This window comes from Pleurodeles waltl, chromosome 4_2 (assembly GCF_031143425.1).
Source record: "Pleurodeles waltl isolate 20211129_DDA chromosome 4_2, aPleWal1.hap1.20221129, whole genome shotgun sequence".
Classification (NCBI taxonomy): domain Eukaryota; kingdom Metazoa; phylum Chordata; class Amphibia; order Caudata; family Salamandridae; genus Pleurodeles; species Pleurodeles waltl.
The window spans coordinates 478,128,517-478,150,686 of record NC_090443.1 but is presented as its reverse complement, the minus strand read 5'-3'; the positions used below and the strand labels follow the sequence as shown (position 1 = coordinate 478,150,686).

The 22,170-nt window shown below is 41.9% G+C and overlaps 1 protein-coding gene across 2 annotated transcripts in view; it reads right to left on the bottom strand.

Annotated features, from left to right (window-relative positions):
- RAVER1 (ribonucleoprotein, PTB binding 1) overlaps window positions 1-22,170 on the bottom strand; it is a 251,857-nt gene that overhangs the window by 222,505 nt on the left and 7,182 nt on the right. For both annotated transcript variants that reach the window (XM_069231826.1, XM_069231827.1), the window contains exons 2-4: window positions 17,453-17,519; window positions 11,373-11,842; window positions 9,325-9,516 (exon numbers count right to left, since the gene is read on the bottom strand). In XM_069231826.1, coding sequence (XP_069087927.1) covers window positions 9,325-9,516; window positions 11,373-11,842; window positions 17,453-17,519 — 729 coding nt within the window. The remainder of the gene's footprint in view (window positions 1-9,324; window positions 9,517-11,372; window positions 11,843-17,452; window positions 17,520-22,170) is intronic.

The following is a 22,170-nucleotide window of genomic DNA, read 5'->3' as shown; positions in this document are numbered from 1 at the left end:
ATGTTCCAGTGGACAAATTAGCAAAATCGAGATTCATTGCTAAAAAAAAAAAAAAAAAAAAAAAAAACTCTACAACACATCTTCCCCCCCACTTGGGATTTCTACACAAGGTCCAGGCGAGCATCTCTAGTACTGTCTAATCTGGATTTCGCCTATGGCCTCTACCACGGATCGTCTTAATCAACCACGGAAAGACTCAAAACTAGGCTGCCAGACTACTACTACATACAAAGCCACAAGCCCACATCTCCCCTGCCTTGAGGGTCTTACATGGGTTACTGGTTACCAGAAGATCCAGCTTCAAACTCCTTTGTATCATTGACAAAGCAATACATGGAACAGGACGACTTTATCAGGTATAAAGTCACCAAATACATTCAACAAAGGAACCACTCGAGATTAACACTTTGCCTCAAAATCACACCATGCAAGAAAATAAATGAATAAATAAATAGATGGCACATCTTTCTCTGTCCAGGCAGCCAAACTATGGAACTCATCCCCGAAACTTGAGATCCACAGATAACTATCTTATCTTCAGAAGACTACTCAAACACTAGTGTACAGCATATCCGTGTACATAAATATTTAGAATTTGATTAGTTGCACGTATCTAGAGATGTGTATTTCTTTGTACAAATGTGCACAATTATGGTTGGTTTAAATGTATAGATACTCTCTAGGACTGCTTAACAAATGTACATATTAATTATACATTATTTGATCCTTAACATGTATATAAGCGCAATCCATAGTTTTCATACAAGTTCCTTGAATAGAAGCTTATAGGTCTTCATTTATCTATCAAAATACATCAATAGTATAACTATGATCTATAAGTGCTTCACCGATGAAATTGATATTTCCTCTAAGTAAACAAAACTTTTGTTAGAAGGATTCACAAATTAACTTAAAGTAAAACACTTGAAAGTCTACTTTAAATCTCAATATATTCTCTTCCTTATACACGTATGTACTTATGTACTTACCCTCTATGTGCTATATATCAGGGCTGTGGAATTTAACAAAATATCTACTTGTCCATGGGACAGGCTGCATCCTAAATCTACTTGTCCTGTAAAAAATAAAAAAATCCACTTGTCCCTTAGGTGCCAATTAGTGCAGCAACAAATTATGGTAGCAATTTCATTATATAATAACACGGATAACAGCCTCTGAGTTTGCCAGGGCTCATACAATAGTACAGTTTGAATACTACCAATTTCCTCTTGCCACCTTTACACGGTTCACATACTGAGGCTGAATGTAGCAGTGAGCAGTAGTTCAGGGATGGAAAGCCCATATGAATCAGTGCAAACCTAATACCTTAATGTTTTAGGTATTTACACTACCTCTTCTTTGGTCTTTTGCCATACTGAGAAAGGCTGGTAATTTACTCCTTACAAGGGCGGAAGAAAAACTTCTCCCAGGGTTGGGAACAAATCTGGTTGGAGGAAAAAGTGAACTTGTAAATGCTCAACAGATTTGCATGAGCAAATCTACGTATGCATAGTTGCTCAAACTAAAATGTAGTTCACAAATATTTTCTAGAAGTACAATTTCCTGGCCCACATCTGTTAATTGTGAATTCACAGGTCATAATTCTGAACTAATGCAAGGACATAAAGAAAGTCACAAAAGTGCACCCATGTTAAGAATTGGGCTCCTAATTAGGTCTGGCGGTAACCTACACTTTTTCATTTTATTATTTTTTTTTCCCTCTAACCATCACTGGCTTCACTGGGAGTGACAGCATTCTGTTCTTTCACAAGGAGCATAACAGCACACAAAAGTTTTGTTCAGTGCCAGGGACTTCTGAGCAATGGGTGCTTTTTTAGACCAAAAAGGAAAATGTTACTTACCCAGTAGACATTTGTTCGTGGCATGTAGTGCTGTAGATTGACATACTTTGCATAAGTCCGCAATCTAGTGTTGGGATTGTGTTGCAAGTTGTTTTTGGTGGAAGAACCTTTGAGTCACAAGATCGAGTGACTCCTCTCGGTGATACTGCGCATGGGCGTAGAGTCATTTGTTAGATTGTTCTGCCACAGGCAGGTGAAGAAATCTAATAGGTAAGTATGCTAAGTTTGCTCACACTGTCTAGTTGTGGGTGCCTCTCAAAGAATTTCCATACATTCTGTGGGGAGAGTCAAATAACCAAGATTGAGTGTTTTGGGGTCTGTATGTCTGATTTGATCTCACCTTCGAGTCAGAAGGTCTAGCCTGTTGGAGGGTTTCTCATGAGGAACCACCGACAGATCCAATAGTGTTGTGAATCAAGGTTGACGTGCCCATGTCGGAGCAACAAGGACCATGGTGGGTGATGTGTCATCCTGTGAACTAGTAATGGAATGAAGCAAATATCCCTGACCAATTAATCCATAGAGCATTGCTCTTGGACTGAAGGTGTGGGTATCTGGACTGAAAGTTTTGGCATCCTGAATTTTCTGCCGTGGCGAAGAGGTCTATTTGTGATGTTTCCCACCATTAAAAGTATTGGTGAAGTACTTGTGGGTAAAGTCCCATTCGTCGTCTTGTTGCTGCATCCTGCTGAGGAGGTCTGCAATCTGATTTTCCATTCCAGGGAGATATTCTGCCAGTAAGTGAATGTGATGGTGAATTACCCATTTCCAAATTGTCTGAGCAAGAAGGGACAATGGAGATGAATGCGTACCCCCCCCCCCCCATTTCTGTAGACAATACATGGCTGTCATGTTTTCTGTACTAACTAGAACCACTTTGTGGGAGAGTTGTAGCAGAATGACTTTTAGTGCTAGAGAGACTGCTTGTAATTCCAAGTAGTTGATGTGAGAAGTTTGTTGAATGGGCTCTCATATGCCTTGTACTGTTAGATTGTTGAGATGAGCTCCCCAAACTATCTATGATGCATCGGTAGTCAGAGTGACTTGAGGCAAAGGGCCGCTCCTTGGAAAGGTTGGTGGGATTCCACCAATGTAGAAAGCGGTGAGTCTGGCAGTCCGACAACACTAGATCCTGGAGATGACCCTGTGACAGACCACTGCTGTAAGGGACGCCCGCGTAGTATGGTATGAGGAACGATGGCAATGCAAAAAAAACATCATCCCTAGTAGCTGCATCACTATTTTCACTGTGTAAACGTAGTTCTCATCATTGAGAAAGAAGAGCTTGGAAAGCTTGAATTCGAGCTAGGTTTGGACATGCCAGCCGTGATAGGGTAACTGGCTCCGTAGCACCTTTGAAGGGATTGTACCTCTTCTTTCAAAAGAGTAAGATGAGCGTGTGAAAGTTTGTGAGTGGTAACATTTGGTGGAGTGGAGATGAGTTCTAGAAAGTAACAAATGCCAACCTTGGCATAACTGATAAAACCCATCGATCTGTGGTGATATTGGACCATTGGGAATAGAACTGCATTAGTCTTCCCCCTACTGGAGAGGTGTGGGCTGGTGGAAGATTTAAGTAGTCACTGGTGTGTATTTAAGGCAGAACCCCTGGAGGTGGACACCTTACCTCTACCTCTCATTTGCCCCTCCGTAGTAACCTCTGAATGAACCTCTATTGTAGAAGAGCATGCCTTGCTTGGTTTGGGAAGTGGAAGGCTCAGTAGATGATGTTTTGAAGATTCCCCTAAATTGTGGCTGGTGAAAATTACCCCTATGTGGTATGGTAAGTCCCTATAGCTTTTGCTGTTTCGGGATCCTATCAAGCTTTTCTATGGTGGTGTCAACCTGTGCCAAACAAGTGTTCCCTATCAAAGGCATGTTAAGAACTGCCTGCTGGTCTCTGGCTTGAAGCCTGAGCATCTGAGCAAAGCATGCCTTCTTATAATGCCAGTTGAATGTATACAATGCGCTGCGGTATTCCCTGCATCAGTCGCACACCCAATGGAGTTGTTTGAAATAGTTTGTCCTTCTGAAACTATTTCCTGTCCCCTTTTTCGATGTTCCTCTGGGAGGTAAAAGGGAAGATCCTCCATCTCCTCCCAGTGGGTCCAATCATATCTTGCCAGAAGTGGCTGTGAACTGGCAATACGCTAATGATTAACAGCCACTCTTTTTCCTGCTGCATCGAGTTTTTTTGCTCTCCTTAACAGGAGGAGCATCTCCTGTGGATTGGCAACTAGCATGTTTCCGTGCTGAGAACTATAGAGCTAAGAGGTATCTGATTTAATGAATATAGGGTCCGAGGTTTCTGGGTTTTTTGGGGTTTTTTTTCTCCCAATTCTTGGGGTAATGACTTGATTTAAAAGGTTCTTTAAAAAAATATCTGTGGTGTGTGAGCATACCTGGCAACATTGGCAGGAACTGACTGTTTATGGGTGGTAGTCAGTGTATCAAAGAGGAAATCCTCTTCAACAGGGTCGGTGTTTACGTTATGGTATGCAGCTGCCCGTGCAATGACCTGTTGGTATGATGTTGAATCTTCAGGAGGTGAAGGGCGTGCAGGGTACAAATCAGGGTCATTAGGTAGTAAGGGATCTGGATCATATGGATCCCATGGGTCGAAATCCTGTGGCATTTCACCCAAATCATCTGTGAGGGGGTGGTGAACCTTGTGGAAACAACTGAAGCTCAAAAATAGGTGGAGGAGATTATGAGGTGGTGGAGTAGGAGTTAGTACAGAGTGAGGGGGAGAAGGCTGAGGTTGAACGGGGCCGTGTCCTGGGAGACCTTTTTAGAATGAAGAGCAGTGTCCAAGGTTCCTTGAAAAGTAAGCCTCCTCTTGATTGGGACAGGGGGAGAAGCAATTATTTCTTCAGTTTTATTGTAGGTGTAAAGGGCACCGACGAGCATCCATTACTTCAAGAATTGGCTCTACTGGTAAAGCTGCCTCTTTAGAAGACAGCATCTTCGGTTAAGAAGTTTTCAGCGTGGAAGCCGTGTATTAAGTCGAACGTGTTGGCCCCAAAGCGGACGCAGAAGGCTTTTTTCTCAGAACCAAAATCCTCAGATCAAAGGGTAGTCGCGATCCAGACAATGTGTGGGATGCTGCAGAGCCAAAAGGTTGATGCCGAAGACAGCTTAGTCTTGGCAATTTTCAGTGCTGAGCTGGAAGATGGGGCATTCAAATGTAACTTTCAGATCCGACCATGGCCCGAAGGCAGTGGTGGACCGACTATCAGTTTGTATGTTTTTTTTTTCATAGTCTTTGTATGGGAGGTCAAGGGAGATGTACCCTCAGGTTGTGCTGAGGTGAGCGGCTGACTTTCAATGTCAGATTTGACGCCCCACTTGGCATCTTGAATAGAGGGCTACCTCGTGTTTGATCTCCTCCTGTGCATGCTTGTAGGAAGTTGGCTCTGTATGCACTATTTCAATGAGGTGCAGGCAGGCAAGGGGGGGGGCTCCTCGGGGTAGCCACCACCTGGGCAAGGGAGAGGGCCTCCTGGGGGTCACTCCTGCGCAGAAGTTCCGTTCCTTCAGGTGCTGGGGGCTGCGGGTGCAGGGTCTTTTCCAGCCGTCGGGACTTTAGGTTCAGGCAGTCGCGGTCAGAGGGAGCCTCGGGATTCCCTCTGCAGGCGTCGCTGTGGGGGCTCAGGGGGGACAACTTTGGTTACTCACGGTCTCGGAGTCACCGGAGGGTCCTCCCTGAGGTGTTGGTTCTCCACCAGTCAAGTCGAGGTCGCCGGGTGCAGTGTTGCAAGTCTCACGCTTCTTGCGGGGATTTGCAGGGGGTCTTTAAATCTGCTCCTCTGTAACAAAGTTGCAGTTCTTTTGGAGCAGTGCCGCTGTCCTCGGGAGTTTCTGGTCTTTCTTGAAGCAGGGCAGTCCTCTGAGGATTCAGAGGTCGCTGGTCCTTGGGAAAGCGTCGCTGGAGCAGGTTTCGTTGGAAGGCAGGAGACAGGCCGGTAGGTCTGGGGCCAAAGCAGTTGGTGTCTTCTTCTCTTCCTCTGCAGGGGTCTTTCAGCTCAGCAGTCCTCTTCTTCGTGTAATTTGCAGGAATCTAAATTCTTAGGTTCAGGGGAGCCCTTAAATACTAAATTTAAGGGCGTGTTTAGGTCTGGGGGGTTAGTAGCCAATGGCTACTAGCCCTGAGGGTGGGTACACCCTCTTTGTGCCTCCTCCCTGAGGGGAGGGGGCACATCCCTATTCCTATTGGGGGAATCCTCCTTCTACAAGATGGAGGATTTCTAAAAGTCAGAGTCACCTCAGCTCAGGACACCTTAGGGTGTCTGACTGGCCAGTGACTCCTCCTTGTTTTTCTCATTATCTCTCCTGGACTTGCCGCCAAAAGTGGGGGCTGTGTCCAGGGGGCGGGCATCTCCACTAGCTGGAGTGCCCTGGGGCACTGTAACACGAAGCTTGAGCCTTTGAAGCTCACTGCTAGGTGTTACAGTTCCTGCAGGGGGGAGGTGTGAAGCACCTCCACCCAGAGCAGGCTTTGTTTCTGTCCTCAGAGAGCACAAAGGCTCTCACCGTATGGGGTCAGAAACTCGTCTCAGCAGCAGGCTGGCAGAGACCAGTCAGTCCTGCACTGAACAATTGGGTAAAATACACGGGGCATCTCTAAGATGCCCTCTGTGTGCATTTTTTAATAAATCCAACACTGGCATAAGTGTGGGTTTATTGTTCTGAGAAGTTTGATACTAAACTTCCCAGTATTCAGTGTAGCCATTATGGAGCTGTGGAGTTCGTTTTTGACAGACTCCCAGCCCATATACTCTTATGGCTACCCTGCACTTACAATGTCTAAGGTTTTGCTTAGACACTGTAGGGGCATAGTGCTCATGCACCTATGACCTCACCTGTGGTATAGTGCACCCTGCCTTAGGGCTGTAAGGCCTGCTAGAGGGGTGACTTACCTATGCTACAGGCAGTGTGAGGTTCGCATGGCACCCTGAGGGGAGTGCCATGTCGACAGTCATTTTCTCCCCACCAGCACACACAAGCTGGCAAGCAGTGTGTCTGTGCTGAGTGAGGGGTCCCTAGGGTGGTATAAGACATGCTGCAGCCCTTAGAGACCTTCCCTGGCATCAGGGCCCTTGGTACCAGGGGTACCAGTTACAAGGGACTTACCTAGGTGCCAGGGTTGTGCCAATTGTGGAAACAATGGTACATTTTAGGTGAAAGAACACTGGTGCTGGGGCCTGGTTAGCAGGGTCCCAGCACACTTCTCAGTCAAGTCAGCATCAGTATCAGGCAAAAAGTGGGGGGTAACTGCAAAAGGGAGCCATTTCTTTACAATGCTCTTCTCAGAAAATACGAAGTGTCTTCCGGTGTCTTCAACACCATCTTCAGCCAAGGCCCTCTTTGGTCCAAGAGGGTCTTTTTGGATCGAAAAGACCGACAGGCGTCGCAGTTCTCCTCTTTAAGGTCAGGGACAAGGACAAGTTAGACACCAGGTGTTGGTCGGTATGTGGGAATTTCAAATGGCAGAGGGCAAAACTGAAATAGAGTAAGTTCCATCAGCCCTGCATACTCCAAAACAATGTGGAGAAGTAGGCCCGAGAAGGGCGTTGGTGCCCCGAAGAGCAGTAAACGGGCCCGATGCACAAATTCTGGTGGAGTATGTTAGGTTTGAAAACACGACCGATATACAATACTATTAGTGAAAGAAAGACTTAAGAGAAGAGTATGGAATAGACCAAGCAGAGGAATACCAGAGGAAAAACATTTGAACCAGATGGCGGAGAGACAATCTAACAAAGAACTTGATGCACCTGTGCAGTATCACCGAGAGGAGTCACTTGATCTTGTGACTCGAACAGATTCTTCAAACAATAAACAACTTGCAACACCCTGAGCCCAACACTTGATAGTGGACTTACGCAAAAAGCATGTGTATCTACAGCTACACATGCCATCGAACATATGGTTTCTTTTTGCCAATGTTTATTATAAAGGTGCAGGTCCGGTAGCTCCCACAACAAACTTTTACAAAGACCAAGTCAAAACAAGACATGCATTGGCAAAACCAAAAGGCTGACCATCAATGTCAGAACTATTGGCTTTGACAATGCTTGTTTATTTTCATGTTACCCATAATCTTCTTAAATAGGATTACACCGATTTTCCACAATGTTTTTTTAAGCATACATCAACCCATTTTAAGAAAGTATGCTTCAAAGAAACAGTACCTAAAATTTCACAGTAGATTAGCAAAACCTTTTTCCCTAGTAGCAATGTTTGTGAACATTTTATTTTGAAAGCTAACCAGACTTGATTTCAAGATTCTTAATATTTTTGCAAATGATCATAGAGCATTATACTTAGTATCAAACTGTTAAATTTTGCAAACATCTGTTCACATTTTTATAGTGGAACCAATCTCATTAGTGTAGTCCAAGCTTACAGCATTTCCTTAGAGCGCTCAGCCTAATAAAGGGTTTGCATAAATGAATTATAAATACAAGAGCGAAAAACATTAGCACAGGGACACAAATAGTACTCTGAGGACAATGTCATTCCCTGATCTATTATTGGTACTCTAAACTGGCAGCCAAAGTGTTTGGGCTGCAGGAGGTTGGGCATACATGTTTTAGGGACAAAATAAACATGAAAACGTTAAGTCCTTGACCCCAAACATGTCCTGGACGTCAGGCTATGGGAATTCCACAACCCTGTATCTATATATTTATTAATTTACTCCTAGTGGAAAAGGGGGGGAAAAACGACTCTTTCCAAACCACTACTCTAGGTCTCACCATATACCCCTTAATATATCCTCTGCTTCTATTCTGACTCATCCCAAACCTTATTCTACTACTATGATGTCCTGTAATAAACCTTTCTAGACTCTTCCCTCCTCATACCACCCCAAACATAATTTTACTACTATAATCCGCTTAATCCATTTGTAGAGACTCTTCCCTCATCCATCTCTCCTTTCACTCACACAAACCTCATCTTACTACTATGGTCTGCCAAATAACTCTTTTTAGACCCTTCCTTCTTCTAGCCCTTCATTACCCTATTCAATCCAGCTAACAGTCCCTGCTCAAATTAAATCACATTTCTTTATACTAATCCATTTTAGGTCCTGGAGTAGCGTGATACTCACCAAAAAGTGGTTAGATGCTTCGTCAGGAGTAGTAAGTGCAATATAATATACAATTACAAATAGAATCACAGATCAGTGAATACCAGTGAGGTCCCACTAGAAAGCTCAAACCAAAAGTTAAAAAGGTGGGTGTCAGTAAAGACCTTCTAGTGGGCATTAGTGGAACTATACAGCTGAGGGAACGGAGGAAGAGAAGGAGGGATGACAAGCTTTTCCTACTCTTAGCCTGGTGGCATAAAGCAGAGCACCTCTTGCTGTAAAATGGATACTTATGGGAAGTAGTTCTACAGCCACAAACAATCCTCACAACATTATAAAAACAGAGGTTAATGCATATTCTCTTACCGTTGCCTGTGCGGCTATCAGAGCGGCCAGCATACTGCGTCCTGGAGGCCCGGGGGCACAAAATGACACCCTTACGTTATTCCCTCCAAGTGTTAGGCCATCCAGTTGGTCCTGGACCACCTCAGTTATGGATGCAGAATCGTACTCCAGAATAGCAAAGCCCTTGAACTGACCATCCTGCCCATAAGCCAGCTGAAGAAGAAGAAAAAATAAAATAAGACACTGCATTAGAACAGATCATACTCAACAATGCAAGAACTAAGGGCCAGATGCTCAAAGCATTTTTGCGGTCGCAAATGGCCCAATTCGCATAATCGAGCATTTACCAACTGCAAAAACGCATTTGGTATGTATTGATCCCAAAATGGAATTCAGTAACATTACCGAATCTTAGTTTGGAATTGCGAATACATTCCCATTTGGTATTTGGAAGAGGCAAGTTAAGGGCATCCCTTCCAAATACCAAATCAGAAACTAACATATGTATGTTTTGTGACTGACATACGGTTGTAAACATTTGCACTTTATCACCAACTCAAAATCAGAAGCTTTTAAAAATATTTTAAGAGCCGGCAGCCTACTGTTAATTTAAAAAAATTGAATTTCATTTTTAGTTTATTTTTTAAACGGATCCCATTAGCCAAAAAAAATGGTTGCTTTATTACAAAGTACTCACAGATATGGTGATCTGCTGACCCCAGCAGGCCTCCATTCCTGTGATGGCAACGAATCCTAGTAACTCACAACCTGCGAACTCATTAATATTTATGAGACAGGTCTATTTGCGAAACACTACGAAATGCTAACGGGTCAATTACTACTTTTGGACATTGGAAATAGTGATTAACAAATAGTGATTCTTAAAGAGAAAAAAAAGCTATTTGGTAATCATATTATCTTCTTACATCTAGCCCAAAATGATGTAAAGGCCTAAAAACAATTTAAAAAAAATTTTTTTTACAAAAAGGGAAGAAAAAAAAAGAAAAATTAATACAAATAAAAAAATTAATAACACAGTATCCTGGCTTGCACTGGAGCTACATAGTTTACTAGTGACAGGGCCGAGCCACTTATGCATTGCACATGCAATACATGGGAAAACAGGGACTTTGTGCACATGAAGGTGGGGGGCTTACTCATACCTGCACAGATAAGGCTGCCAATTAAGTTCTAACACCAGGGGAGAAAGAGAAGCCACACGTCTGAACTGATTAGTTTTGCAATTTATGATCAAATGATACCAAGGACCACAGCTGCTGTGATCAAGGAATGTACACTTCCAGCAAACAGTTCACGATCTTCAACACAATTCCCAAGGCTGTCCCCACCTCAAAGAATACTGCACCCAAGTAAAGTGTTTCTAAGTTTGGCCTGCTCTGCCACGGTTTTCTGCAGTGAGTAAAACGCTCTTATAAAGGACCCAAACAACCTACGTTGAAAAACAAATGTGGTTACGTCACTGTCTTGTGGTGTAGTGATTACCTTAAACGCAACCAACACAAGAACACACTGACCTAGTAACAGATGTTTTAAAAGCCTTCAAAAAAGCAGCAAATATAGGAATAACCACATTGCTGCAAACAACAATAGTAACAGGAATCACAAAAAAAACAAAAAAAAAACAAAAAAAAAAAAAAACTTACTGTACTCAGCAAAAAAGGACTTTGTTAATCAAACTTTGGAGGTCTCCCATTCACACCGATCCAGATAGACTGTCATAATTTCCCATGTATGCACATTATTTTCTTCCCCTCGCATTAATAAATTGTGATGAAAATGCACACCTAATTATTCCGGTAGTAAAATTAATTCATTTTTGGACACTAATTAGCATAAATCATGTATTCATCTTAAAATGCAAGCTGTTCGAGAAGGTTACCTGGCACTACTTTCTACTGACTAAGTAGAAAAGAAATGCGAGTATGCCATCAAACTGACATTTTCACAAGTGAAACTCTTCATTTAGCCTGATCCTTGCCAAACATCCAGGTATCCCTGAATGGATAAATCACTTCTACTTCTTTCTTAATATGCTCCTGAGCACTCACCTGACAGAACATGGGAGGGGAGATGGAGGAGAACACCCGCCGCAGCTCTTCTACATCATTGTATTCATGTGGTAGCTTATCCACGCACAGGCACTTTGAGTGTAGGAGGTCGTAAGTGAGCTGACTGACATCAGTCCAATGAACATACAGCGTCCGCGTTCCCAGTTGCCGGCCCAACAAATCTGACTTGGCCCGGGCAGCAGAGTCCTTTTTCATGTATTCCACAAAGCCATAGCCCTTTGAGTGTCCAGTTTCCTCACTGTACACCAGGAAGCACCGCTCAAGGTTGCCGAAGGGACGCACCAGCTCTTCAAACTGCTGCTGTGTGTATGATCGGGGTAGGTTAGCGATGCAGAGGAGTGAATCTGTGGGCTGAAGCTGGACAGAAATTTCTTTGCCCCGAAACTTGGTCATGTGAAATTTCTGGATGGCAGCCTCAGCCTGTTCCCCATTTAGTAAGGTAACAAAGGCTAAAAAGAGAAAACAGAGTTAAGAACAATGTAGGCAACTGCTCAGCACCAAAACAAAAGAATCCAAACTCCATTATATCCCTCAACGACTGGATAACAGGTGATCTCATAAGCTAAAGGGACTTTCTAAAACTCAGCTCCCCCTGAACAAAGGAGGCAAGTCAGGATGTGTCATCAAATAAGACCATTTGTGCATGGTGGTTATTCATATCATGTTTCAAAGACTAGCATTTGCATCAACGGGAAACAGCCTTTAGTACCTGGCCATTACCACGCAATACCTTGACCATGAATCCATTAAAACCCAAATGCCTTTACAAAGAAACCATAAGCATTTCCCAGGTGAGAAAGAGAGCGCAAAATCAAAAGAGCGCAAAAGAGAAAAGCAAGAGCGAAAGAGCAACAAAGCAAGAAAAAGAACAAGCATTTTGAGGACCAAAGAGATTACAGAATGGATGGAGCGCTTTGTGCTCGCCCATAAAAAGAAAAAGGGAGAGTGAGAGCAAGAGCCCAAGAGAAAGAAAATGCGTGTGAAAGAGCTAGAGAGAAAGAGAAAAAGATAGAAAGAGAGAACACTGGGAGGCTGGAGTAGAAAGAAATAGCAAGAGCAAAAGAAAGAAAAAAGGAAAAAAGAAAGAAAGAAAAAAGAAAAAAAAGTGAAAAAGAAAAAGGAGCAAGGGTGAAAGAGCAAAAGAGAAGGTTTTCACACAAACACCAAAGGTTACAAGGAAGTTTTATTTAGGTTCAGATTTTACATGCACAAACCCATTACAATTCAGCTGTTAAGTTATTTCAAATAACTAGACCCCATTCCCTAAGGTAACTAACTTGTGCCTCCGCCATGCAGTTCTCATCAATAAATTTTACTCAAAATGTTAGTGATATTATCAATGAGGTCAAAGGTGATGTTATATCTCGCGGGTAGCAGTGCAAGGCAAGGGTGCAAGTTATATGTAAAATCTAAACTGGAACGCCCCTGTAGCTTTGTTTTTTTCAGTGAATCTCTTGGGTTTAATGTGAAGCAAGATGCTCATTGCTATGGGCAGAGGGGGGAGGGTTGTAGACAAAGGGCCTAGATGCCTAATTCTCTTTTTTAACTGCAGTATCCTCAGTAGAAAATGCTTTTAGCTTTCCACTTCAATTTCATCATGATGTGCCACACTTTTGGAAGAAATTCAGAATGTTAGCACTTTACTTGCTCATTAGAATACTTTAAGCTGCTGATCACCGGGGAGTAAACTGGAAACCTGCTGCTGGTGTTGAAAGGGCATAATTCAATCTGCAAGCAGAGTGTTTTAATGAAATAAAAGAGAAAAGATATTTGAGAACTCACCTAAAACATTAGAATTTTTCCTTCTACAGCACTAACCATACTTTGAGACACAATTAACCCCCTCATTATGTCCCTTTCTAAATTAAATGTTTTAAGTTTTACCAGTTTGATTCAATCAATATGGCTTCAGGTGAGCCACAATTCTGTCATAAGTAAGGCTGTTATTGCTATACTAGTTCTTTAGAACACTCTGGGAGGCTGCACTAGAACTCAAGGGAATCATCTGACTGGCTGCTCCTGTTGGAAGTACAAGAGGAAGATATTTTAGGAGTCACCTAAAACGTGTCCTCATTTTTTTTCTACGCACTAACCATCATTCCTATGTCAAAATGGACCCCCGAATATTGTCCTCTGCTAAATTAAATATTTTAAGTTTTATCAGTTTGATTCAATCAAGATGGTTTAAGATAATCTCCTTGGATTCTTATAACAGTCACAAAATAAGATAAAGCGCTGGGTGCTTTGCTTGGACCAATCATCAGAGAACAGGCATACCTTAATTTCAGGGAAGACAACTGGATGATGTTCTATGCCCACACACAGTCTGGTCAACAACAAAACGATACTAAATGATATTCACAATAGGTAAGTTCTACTGACAGCCATCCTGCAGAGCAACCTACATGTAAAAAGTGATAGTCCGCTTCCTTAGTTCCTCGCATTCTACAATACTGCTTACATTTGAGAAAGGTTGCCTTAATAAAACTCTTACACAGAGATAAAGACCTAAGTGACTCTTGCAGTACAGAGAGATTAAAAAGTGTACTATATTAAACATTCATGTAAGAAAGCCAAGAGATATTAAGAGCATGGTCCAGAGCGAGAGTCTGAAATAACTGGTTTAGTAAAACTTGCTTCAGCTTTGGACCAGATAGAAAACCAAAGTGATAGAAATTTTAATAAGAGCAGATCTTCCAAAACTTGCAATCCCACCTCCTTGTAAATAATCAGAGATGAAGCTGAAGCTAGTAACTTTAACAGACGCTATAAAAAGGCATTCTCCCTCTAACTGAAGTGAAAATACTGGAGGTATCGCCCCCCACAGTCCTTCACCAAATGTGGCAATGGACAGCCCTCTTCCCTGATCTAGAAATCGACCACATTCTTAAATTGATCGACTACCCAGCTTTTGAAAGCAACTAAAAAATCCTCCAACAATTTCTGGTCATATTTGATCTAGCATTTGAAACCTGTGCCATTACTTGAAAAAAGAATCCAAAGATAACAAAAGAAGGTTCCCCCTTCTATTGGTGAATTCTCCAAAAGGAAAAACAAAAACAAAATCTACACTTGAGCGCCTTCATCCCATAAAACCACTGTATAGGTTTTTTCATTAAATTAATGACCATTTTCTTAGATTCCATAAATGCCCCAAATGCATTAAAAGATTCTGGGTGTCCTAGGTAGTAAAACAGCTTTGTCTGCATTGTCTGCATTTAACAACACAGGAACAGCTATCGGCCTGCAGGGACCATCAACACACAGGGGTGTTGAAGTTAATAAAATATCTACTTGTCCGTGTGACCGGCTGCTCCTTAAATCTACTTGTCCTGTTAAAAAAAAAATCTGCTTGTCCCTTTGGTATTGCGGCGACAAATTATGGCAGCAATCCATTATGTAAGCACTCTGATAATAGCCTCTCTGATTATGCCAGGGCTACTACTGTAGTAAGGCCTGAATACTTGCAGTTTCAATACCTACTTTCGCAATTACCTTATTTTGCCACCTTTCTGCAGATCCACATACTGGGGCTGGAGGAAGCAGTAGTTCCAGGGCGGGAATGCCTTTAAATCTGCAAACTTCTAACTTGCCTGTTTTAAGGATTTTAACAAGCTCTTCTATAATATTTTTCCATAATGAGAAAGGTTGGAAGTTTACTCCTGACAACAGCACAAGTAGAGGTTCTTCCAGGGTTGGGAAGAAAGTGGTTGGAGGGAAAGTGAATTTGTAAATGTTAAATATATTTCCACATGAGAAAAATCTGCAAATGCATATTTGCTCATGCTAAAATACAGTTAAATATTTTAGAGGAGTATAACTTCCTGGTCTGCTTCTGTAAGTTCTTGTGCATTCATGAACGGCACTAATTCAAAGACCTTTACCAAGGGTGTACTTTTGTGACTTTCTCTTAAGAATTGGGTCCCTAATTAGGTCCAGCATTAATGATAACATTTTGTTTTAATGAAACTTAGATTTCTCTCTCTAACAGCTGGCTTTATTGTGAATGATCGCATTCTTTCACAAGGAGTATATTGGCACACTAAGTAGTTTTGTTCAGTGCCAGGAACTACTGTGGCAATCAGTAGCATAACAAAACTGTAGATCCCCCCCCCACTCACAGAATATGGAGGTGGCCCCCTTCCAAACTCACTCAGCGTAGGTGCTTTGCTGAGGGGTGCCCCCTGTAGAGGGGCTGCAGGACCTTTGTTACGCCACTAGTGGCAATGTGCACTCTTTGAGAACAAAAGCTTTTTTTATTTTTGCCAGTGTTTGTTACAATGGTGAAGGCTGACAGCTCCCACAACAAAGTGTTACAAAAGCCATGTCAAAACAAGACATGCATTGACAAAACCAAAAGACTCACAAACTTTCATTAGGAATATTTTTGGGAAGTACTAGCAAGCATCAACACTTTTTACTAAATGACGCTTCAGAGAAATAGCACCTAAAATTTCACAGTAGCGAAACATTTTTTTCCTACTTGCATTTATTTCTGAACATTTTATTTTGAAAGCAAAGAATGACTCTTGCTTACAAGCTTCTGCAAATATTTGCATCTAATCAGAGCATTCTGGGAGCATTATACTTAGCGTCATATTGTTAAACTTTTGAAACGTGTGTACACTTTATGGAACCACTGTCTGTAGTGCACTGTGACTTTAAAATGTTTGTTTACAGTGCTCACCCTAATAATTAAGGATTTTCATTAATGAACCGTAAATACAAGTTCGAACAGCATTAACATATGGGCACACATTACCTCAACTGCAGACAGTTCCCTTCTGTGTAAACTGGCAGCCAACAGATTTGTGCCACGGGGGTTGGGCCTACCTGTCCCAAGGACAAAATAAACATGAAACCTTGTTGCTCATGACCCCAAACAATATGTCCTGGGTGCCAGGCGATAGAAATTCAAGATTCCCCATCGGGGCCGTACTGAATCTTAGATGGCAAGAAAGCAAATCTCCTCCAGGGAACCAAGAGAGATCAAGGTTGACTAAAGGATTGACTGGTTGATCAGGTATAAAGTGCTGCCTAAATCAGCGAACCAAAGATAGAGATCTTGGCCCTGGTATACTTTCCAATCAACAACTTGAGTCACACATTGCTCAACTGTACATGAGCCCCTCCTAAATCCAAACCACACCTCTAATATTATGGATTGTCCAGTGCCCATTCCCCTCTCATAGGCATCTTACTCTTCAGTTTTACGGATGAGTCTAGGAGGGAAATGGGGCACTAGCATTTGGGATCTGATTTGCCTCCCTTCTTCAAGATGGGTGCAGTAACAAAAACAGCCAAAGAGGGAGGGGTCTTGTGCTCTGCGACCGCATTGAACACCAATGTCAAGATGGGGCCTCACAGATCCCCCGAAGCTTTAAAACAAACAAATCTTAGTGTTCGACAACAAGAAGAATGGATCAGGTTTGGCTGCTTCTACATTAGTCAATTTGGGCACAAGAAATTCCTTCAGTAAACAGGTACAAGTTATTGCTTTCAAAAGATGGACCATAGAAAGGTTTATTATGATAACTGATAGAGTACAAACCTAGCTACAAAAGCAGCCAAACAATGGATACAAAACAACATATGCAACAGAGAATGGAAAATGGATTAACAAGACAACAAGGTCAGTTTAGCTGTTGTTATTCATATAAATACACAACATAAGGCAACTCCCAACACTACAAACAGACCAACATCCGTGTATCACTAATGTTCGAAACAATGAAGCTTGAATTTGCCCCACTGCGGTATTCATTTTCACATCACCACGATCCAATTTTTCAAAGATTAATAGGCATCAGTCACTTTCTACTTATCAGACATAGACGGTACACCACATGGGCTAAATAATAAACCCCAACAGGTAATACCCACACTTCCCAAGTCAACATTCACTTCCACAAAAAGGCTGCTGCAGAAACCTTGAAAGCCCCCTTCCCCTACCCACCATATATGAAACCCAGTCCTCTTGGTAATTTCCAGCATTGGCTGCTATGTTCCAAACTCAGATTCTCGCATGTGTGCATTTCACTGTTGGGTCTCCAACTCACCTGTGCCTTTGTACTTGTCAACAAAACAATACTTTAGCTCAAATTCACACAGCAACTCGTGGATCTCCTGTATGAATGAAAGTGGGGAAAAAATAAAAATCAAGTAAGAATGCAAGTTTTATCAAGCACACTCTATGCACAGTCATGTGTTCTTAGTGTGACTGGCCCAAAAAATAAAAAATAAATCTTACACACACAACATTCCCAACTATTGCCCACTCCTTGTAATTTAGGAATTTGCCTGTGCTTTTTTTTGTATCGTTGAAAGAACAAAAGAAATATATATACACAAATCTAGTCTGATTTTTCACCGTCAACTCGGCTCCTCAAATCAGGCGGGGAGGATCTTTAAATACTTTTTTGGTTGCAATTTCACTAGTGATTAACAATGCAGCGTTCCTTTGTAAAACGCCACAGCCATTTAAAGAATTCAAGCAGTTTCAATGAGAGGATTTCCAGAGCGCTCTGTCTGAGAACACAGTTTCAGTGCCAATTGTTCTATACGTCTCCAGGGTCTCTGCCATCAAACACTGCAACGCTGAGTAAGATTACTTGAGACCGAGAATCACGCTACATCTAATTAAATAAATATAGAATGTTTCTTTAAAAAATTAATATGCGCTTTGTTTCTACTGCAGCACCACCTGAATGCATGCAAAACAAGATGTTTCATCTGAATGATGTGTGTTGTGAGGAGCTTAGTTATGAGGCGTGCAAAATTCCATTCATTTGTTAAAATAAAATGATCAACAAACCTGCAAATTCTTCTGCATTTCTTCTCATTAACATTTATGAAACCATGTTTATGACAAATTTATTTCATAACAAATGCACTACAGACCTAACCATATGCTAGTGTGCAATACTCTATGATGTCCCTACAGACAAGGTATTTGGAGCGCCAAACTAGCCTTCCCATGTATCTACAGAGAATTCTCTATCTCCTTCATTGCATTCAGAAAAAATCAACACACTACATGGACAGTACTTTCAGATTACCCCCCACCACCAACAATAAGCTGCAGTGCATGAGGGGCTAGAAAGGGAATACCTTGCCTTAATGTCTAAACCGCTACATATACAGAAGCAGAGGGCACCAATTAAGTTTAAGATGGGCCATGGCAGAATAAGCACAAGGAATGTAAACATTTATATGGTGAGAACAGCAACCCATAGGGCATTCCAATGCTAAAGAGTAGACTCTAGTTTAAGAAAAAATTAACTGAAACTAATCTTGCTGAAACAAGCTATCTGCTTTCAATTTTTTCCCTAAACAGCATGAGTGCCAGTCTCTCTCAATGGGAAGGGAGTTCCATAATTCCAGCAGAAATACAATGTCCTTGTCATGGGAGGAGGGGTAAGAGTCTGAAGCAGCTGAGAGGATGATTGGAATACCCCACTGGGATAGGTGCCACTTTAGTTTCTTCCTAGTATAACCTAGGTTCCCAACCGGTCAGCCGTAATGAATAAGCAGAGGGCTTTATACATAATACTTTTCTGAACAGAGAGCTTTCCTAATGATTGCTTAACTTCTCCAAACTACTTCTGTACGCAATCTGCTGTATTGTGTACTATTTTAATCTCTTAATGAGAGCCAAAACAAGGTTTAAAGCACTGCCACAGTATAAACAGGAGACAAGTGCCTGCATTTCTGTCTTCAGAGAAGACAAATGGAATAACATGAAGTTCTTTATTGGAGCCTCAAAAAGGCAAAACAAAGTTCACACACAGCTAATCTGCTTCACAGAGGAAATCTGTGCCTCATATCATCCCCACCTCGTTGTTTGGGACACTAAAGCAGACACCAGAGGGGTGCTGTTTCCTGAAGAGCAGGATCTCAAGCTTCTCACCATTCAGTTTCAGAGAGTTTTGTTTCATCCACAGAGCAACTTGACATACACAATCTAGAAACAAGGTTTCTCGTATCTGAGTTGTCTGCTATTGCTACCACTGTGCAAGTATCATTTGCGAAGGATATGAGTTTAAGCCCAAAAGATATTACTATTGATTTTAAATTGAAAGAGTAGATATTAAAAAAAGTTAGGACTAAGCACCAACCCCTGTGCTTATACATTAGTAAGTGTGGGAGGAAGAAAGAAAAAAAGCCACATGGTCGGACCAGATCAGAGGCATAAGTTTCAGCACTTGCAGGGCAGCATGATTACTTAACACTGGTTCTGAAAGTTTTCCAACCTGGTGGGTGGGTGAGTTAGCCAGCTGTCAAAAACCCAACCCTTGCCATCCATCAAGCAGTCCTACTATATCCTGATTATCTGTATTTTCTAGATGTAATAAAATCTCACACAATTGTAAAATTAGTTTTACTGACCACAATGTGGGATAGTGTGGGTGCCGAAATATCACGTACTTGCATCGGTTTTAAGGGGAAAAAAATCCCCTTTGAGATCTGAAAGATGGTCAGCTAGAATAGGGCAATTTAAGTAGTCTGTATGGACTATCTTCTCATCCAAATTTGAGTCAACCTCATCTATCAATACAATAATTATAGGGAACAGCAATTAAAATATCTAGAATAGAGTCATCTACACCTATGTTTCGGTCAAGAAAATTAGATTTAGCTTGAGATTCTTAAAATTAGGCATTTCCCACTTTATATTTGAGCCAATATAGTCTTAATTAGACCCTTGTTAAATAATGTTAAGTTCTTGAGGCACAGTTAATTCCCTATGTAAGCTGAGTTAGCATTGCAGGTGGGTCAAAAACTACAAAAGTAAATCTGCAAAATCCACATTTTGGCTACTAGTAAGATTTGTCCTAAACACTGTACACCTCAGCATCTCACCCACGTTTTAAAAGTCTCAGTTTCACAAAAAAGCTTCACCCAGTCAAAGGCTACGAAACTGCACCAGCAATTTTCTCTAAACATTTGAATACTTTCATACTGTAAATGATGCACTAATGTAGCCTACTAAGAAAAAATGACGGTAGTGAGATAAAAAGGATGGAATTACAAGTGTTCCACCAACATTATAATGAATGGTTTCTTTACAAAATGGAGTTAGGAAGTAAAGACTTCACTTTTCAATAGGCAATTGCAAAGTCCACATATTTTATGTTTACTTTTCGCTGTGAACAAACACAGACAAAAGATTCCAAAATTTGACGAAAAGGGAACAAGAATTGGTAAAATCAATAGGCCTGGCCTAGGAAAGCTGGTGCAATAGTTTATTTTATGCATTCCTTTTGCAAGAACACATCACACAAATAAAACAGAAAAAGAAAAGCCAGCCAACTAAAACAAGGCCGTCATATGCCTGCAATAAACATTTGACAGATAAAAAAATTATTCAGTGATGTGTGTGTAAGTCCACTGCATAGAACAGGGAGGACAGTGGGTTGATGTTAATAAGAAATCTACGATTAGAGTCCCTACCACAAAGGCATTACAGAAGTTAGATAACTTGTCTAGATTCCAAACCAGAACCTCTTAAGGTGGGTCTGTGGAATGGTTCAGAGCAGAAAATCCTGCAGGACAGATCTGGCAACATGCCCATCTCACCAGGCATGATTGTCAAGGCAATAGAAATCATGAACGTGTGGAGGGTTGCCCGCATAGCAGCTTTGCAGATGTCGGAGACCAGCACACCATCCAGCGGTAGCAGCCTTCACCCTGGTGGCATGAGAAAGCAAGCTACCAGGGAGCAGTTTCTTGGGTTGTCTGTAGCAGATCTTGATGCAAAACAATCCATCAAGAGATGGTTCTATTTTGCACCACTTTGCCCCCTAATGAGTATGGCTTTTTGACAGAGGGGACCTGGAGCTTACTCGCTCACCTTCAAACGGTGTGGCAATGAGGAAGACATTCTTGATGATCAACAGTTATAAGGACAGTAGCTCAAAGGGAGGGCACAAGTCCAGCAGGAACAAAATAAAGGTACCACTGCAACATCAGAGTGTTGGTGGACCCACGTAGATCAGCCCTTAAAAAAATAAACTTAAAAAATGCATCTCAACAGGTAATTTCAAAAGTGATGGCTGAGCTAGCAACCGCTAAAAAGCTAAGAACGGCAAAATGATAGCACTTAACTGTTCACACAGCAAGACGAATTTGGGCCAAAGAGATAAAACAAGATATCAGGCAAATTTGCATCCAAGAGCTGGATCGTTCAGCTACTTCAAGTTGTAGGGCCTCTTGGCACAGGACTCCTATTCAACCTCTCCATGTGTGTTGAAATACCACATCGCAGTAGTGTTGCTCAAGAGTACCTGCACTTTAGATAGTTGGGGAAACTCCCTTCTTTGCCAAGCGGATTGTTCACCACTCAAGCAGACAGATGGGAAGGCAAGCTTCTGCCGGACACCCGAGTCCTCCGATCCCCACCTCTCCCAGGTGGATTCTCCAACCCAAGAACAATTAGTATGGCATGCCAATTAAGACGGGGTGTTTTGTGCGTAGTGGAGCTCCAGCTAGTCAAGCGGTCAACGCTGCAGATCTTTTGCAGTCTTCCCAGGCACTTGGATGGACTCCGAACGGTCCACTTGGTGACCAGGCCACTGAGACATCAGATCCAACTGCCGAGCCTCCATAGGCTGCCGGGCATGGTCCGTAAGCAAGAGGCCCAGAATCCTCAGTCGTTTTCACTGAGACAGGTTAAAACATTGGGATCATAATTCCAACGTCCTTGACTCACTGAGTCAAAGTCACTTAGTTTTTAAAATGGCATCCTTTAACAGGAAACTGAAAAAAATTGCCATGT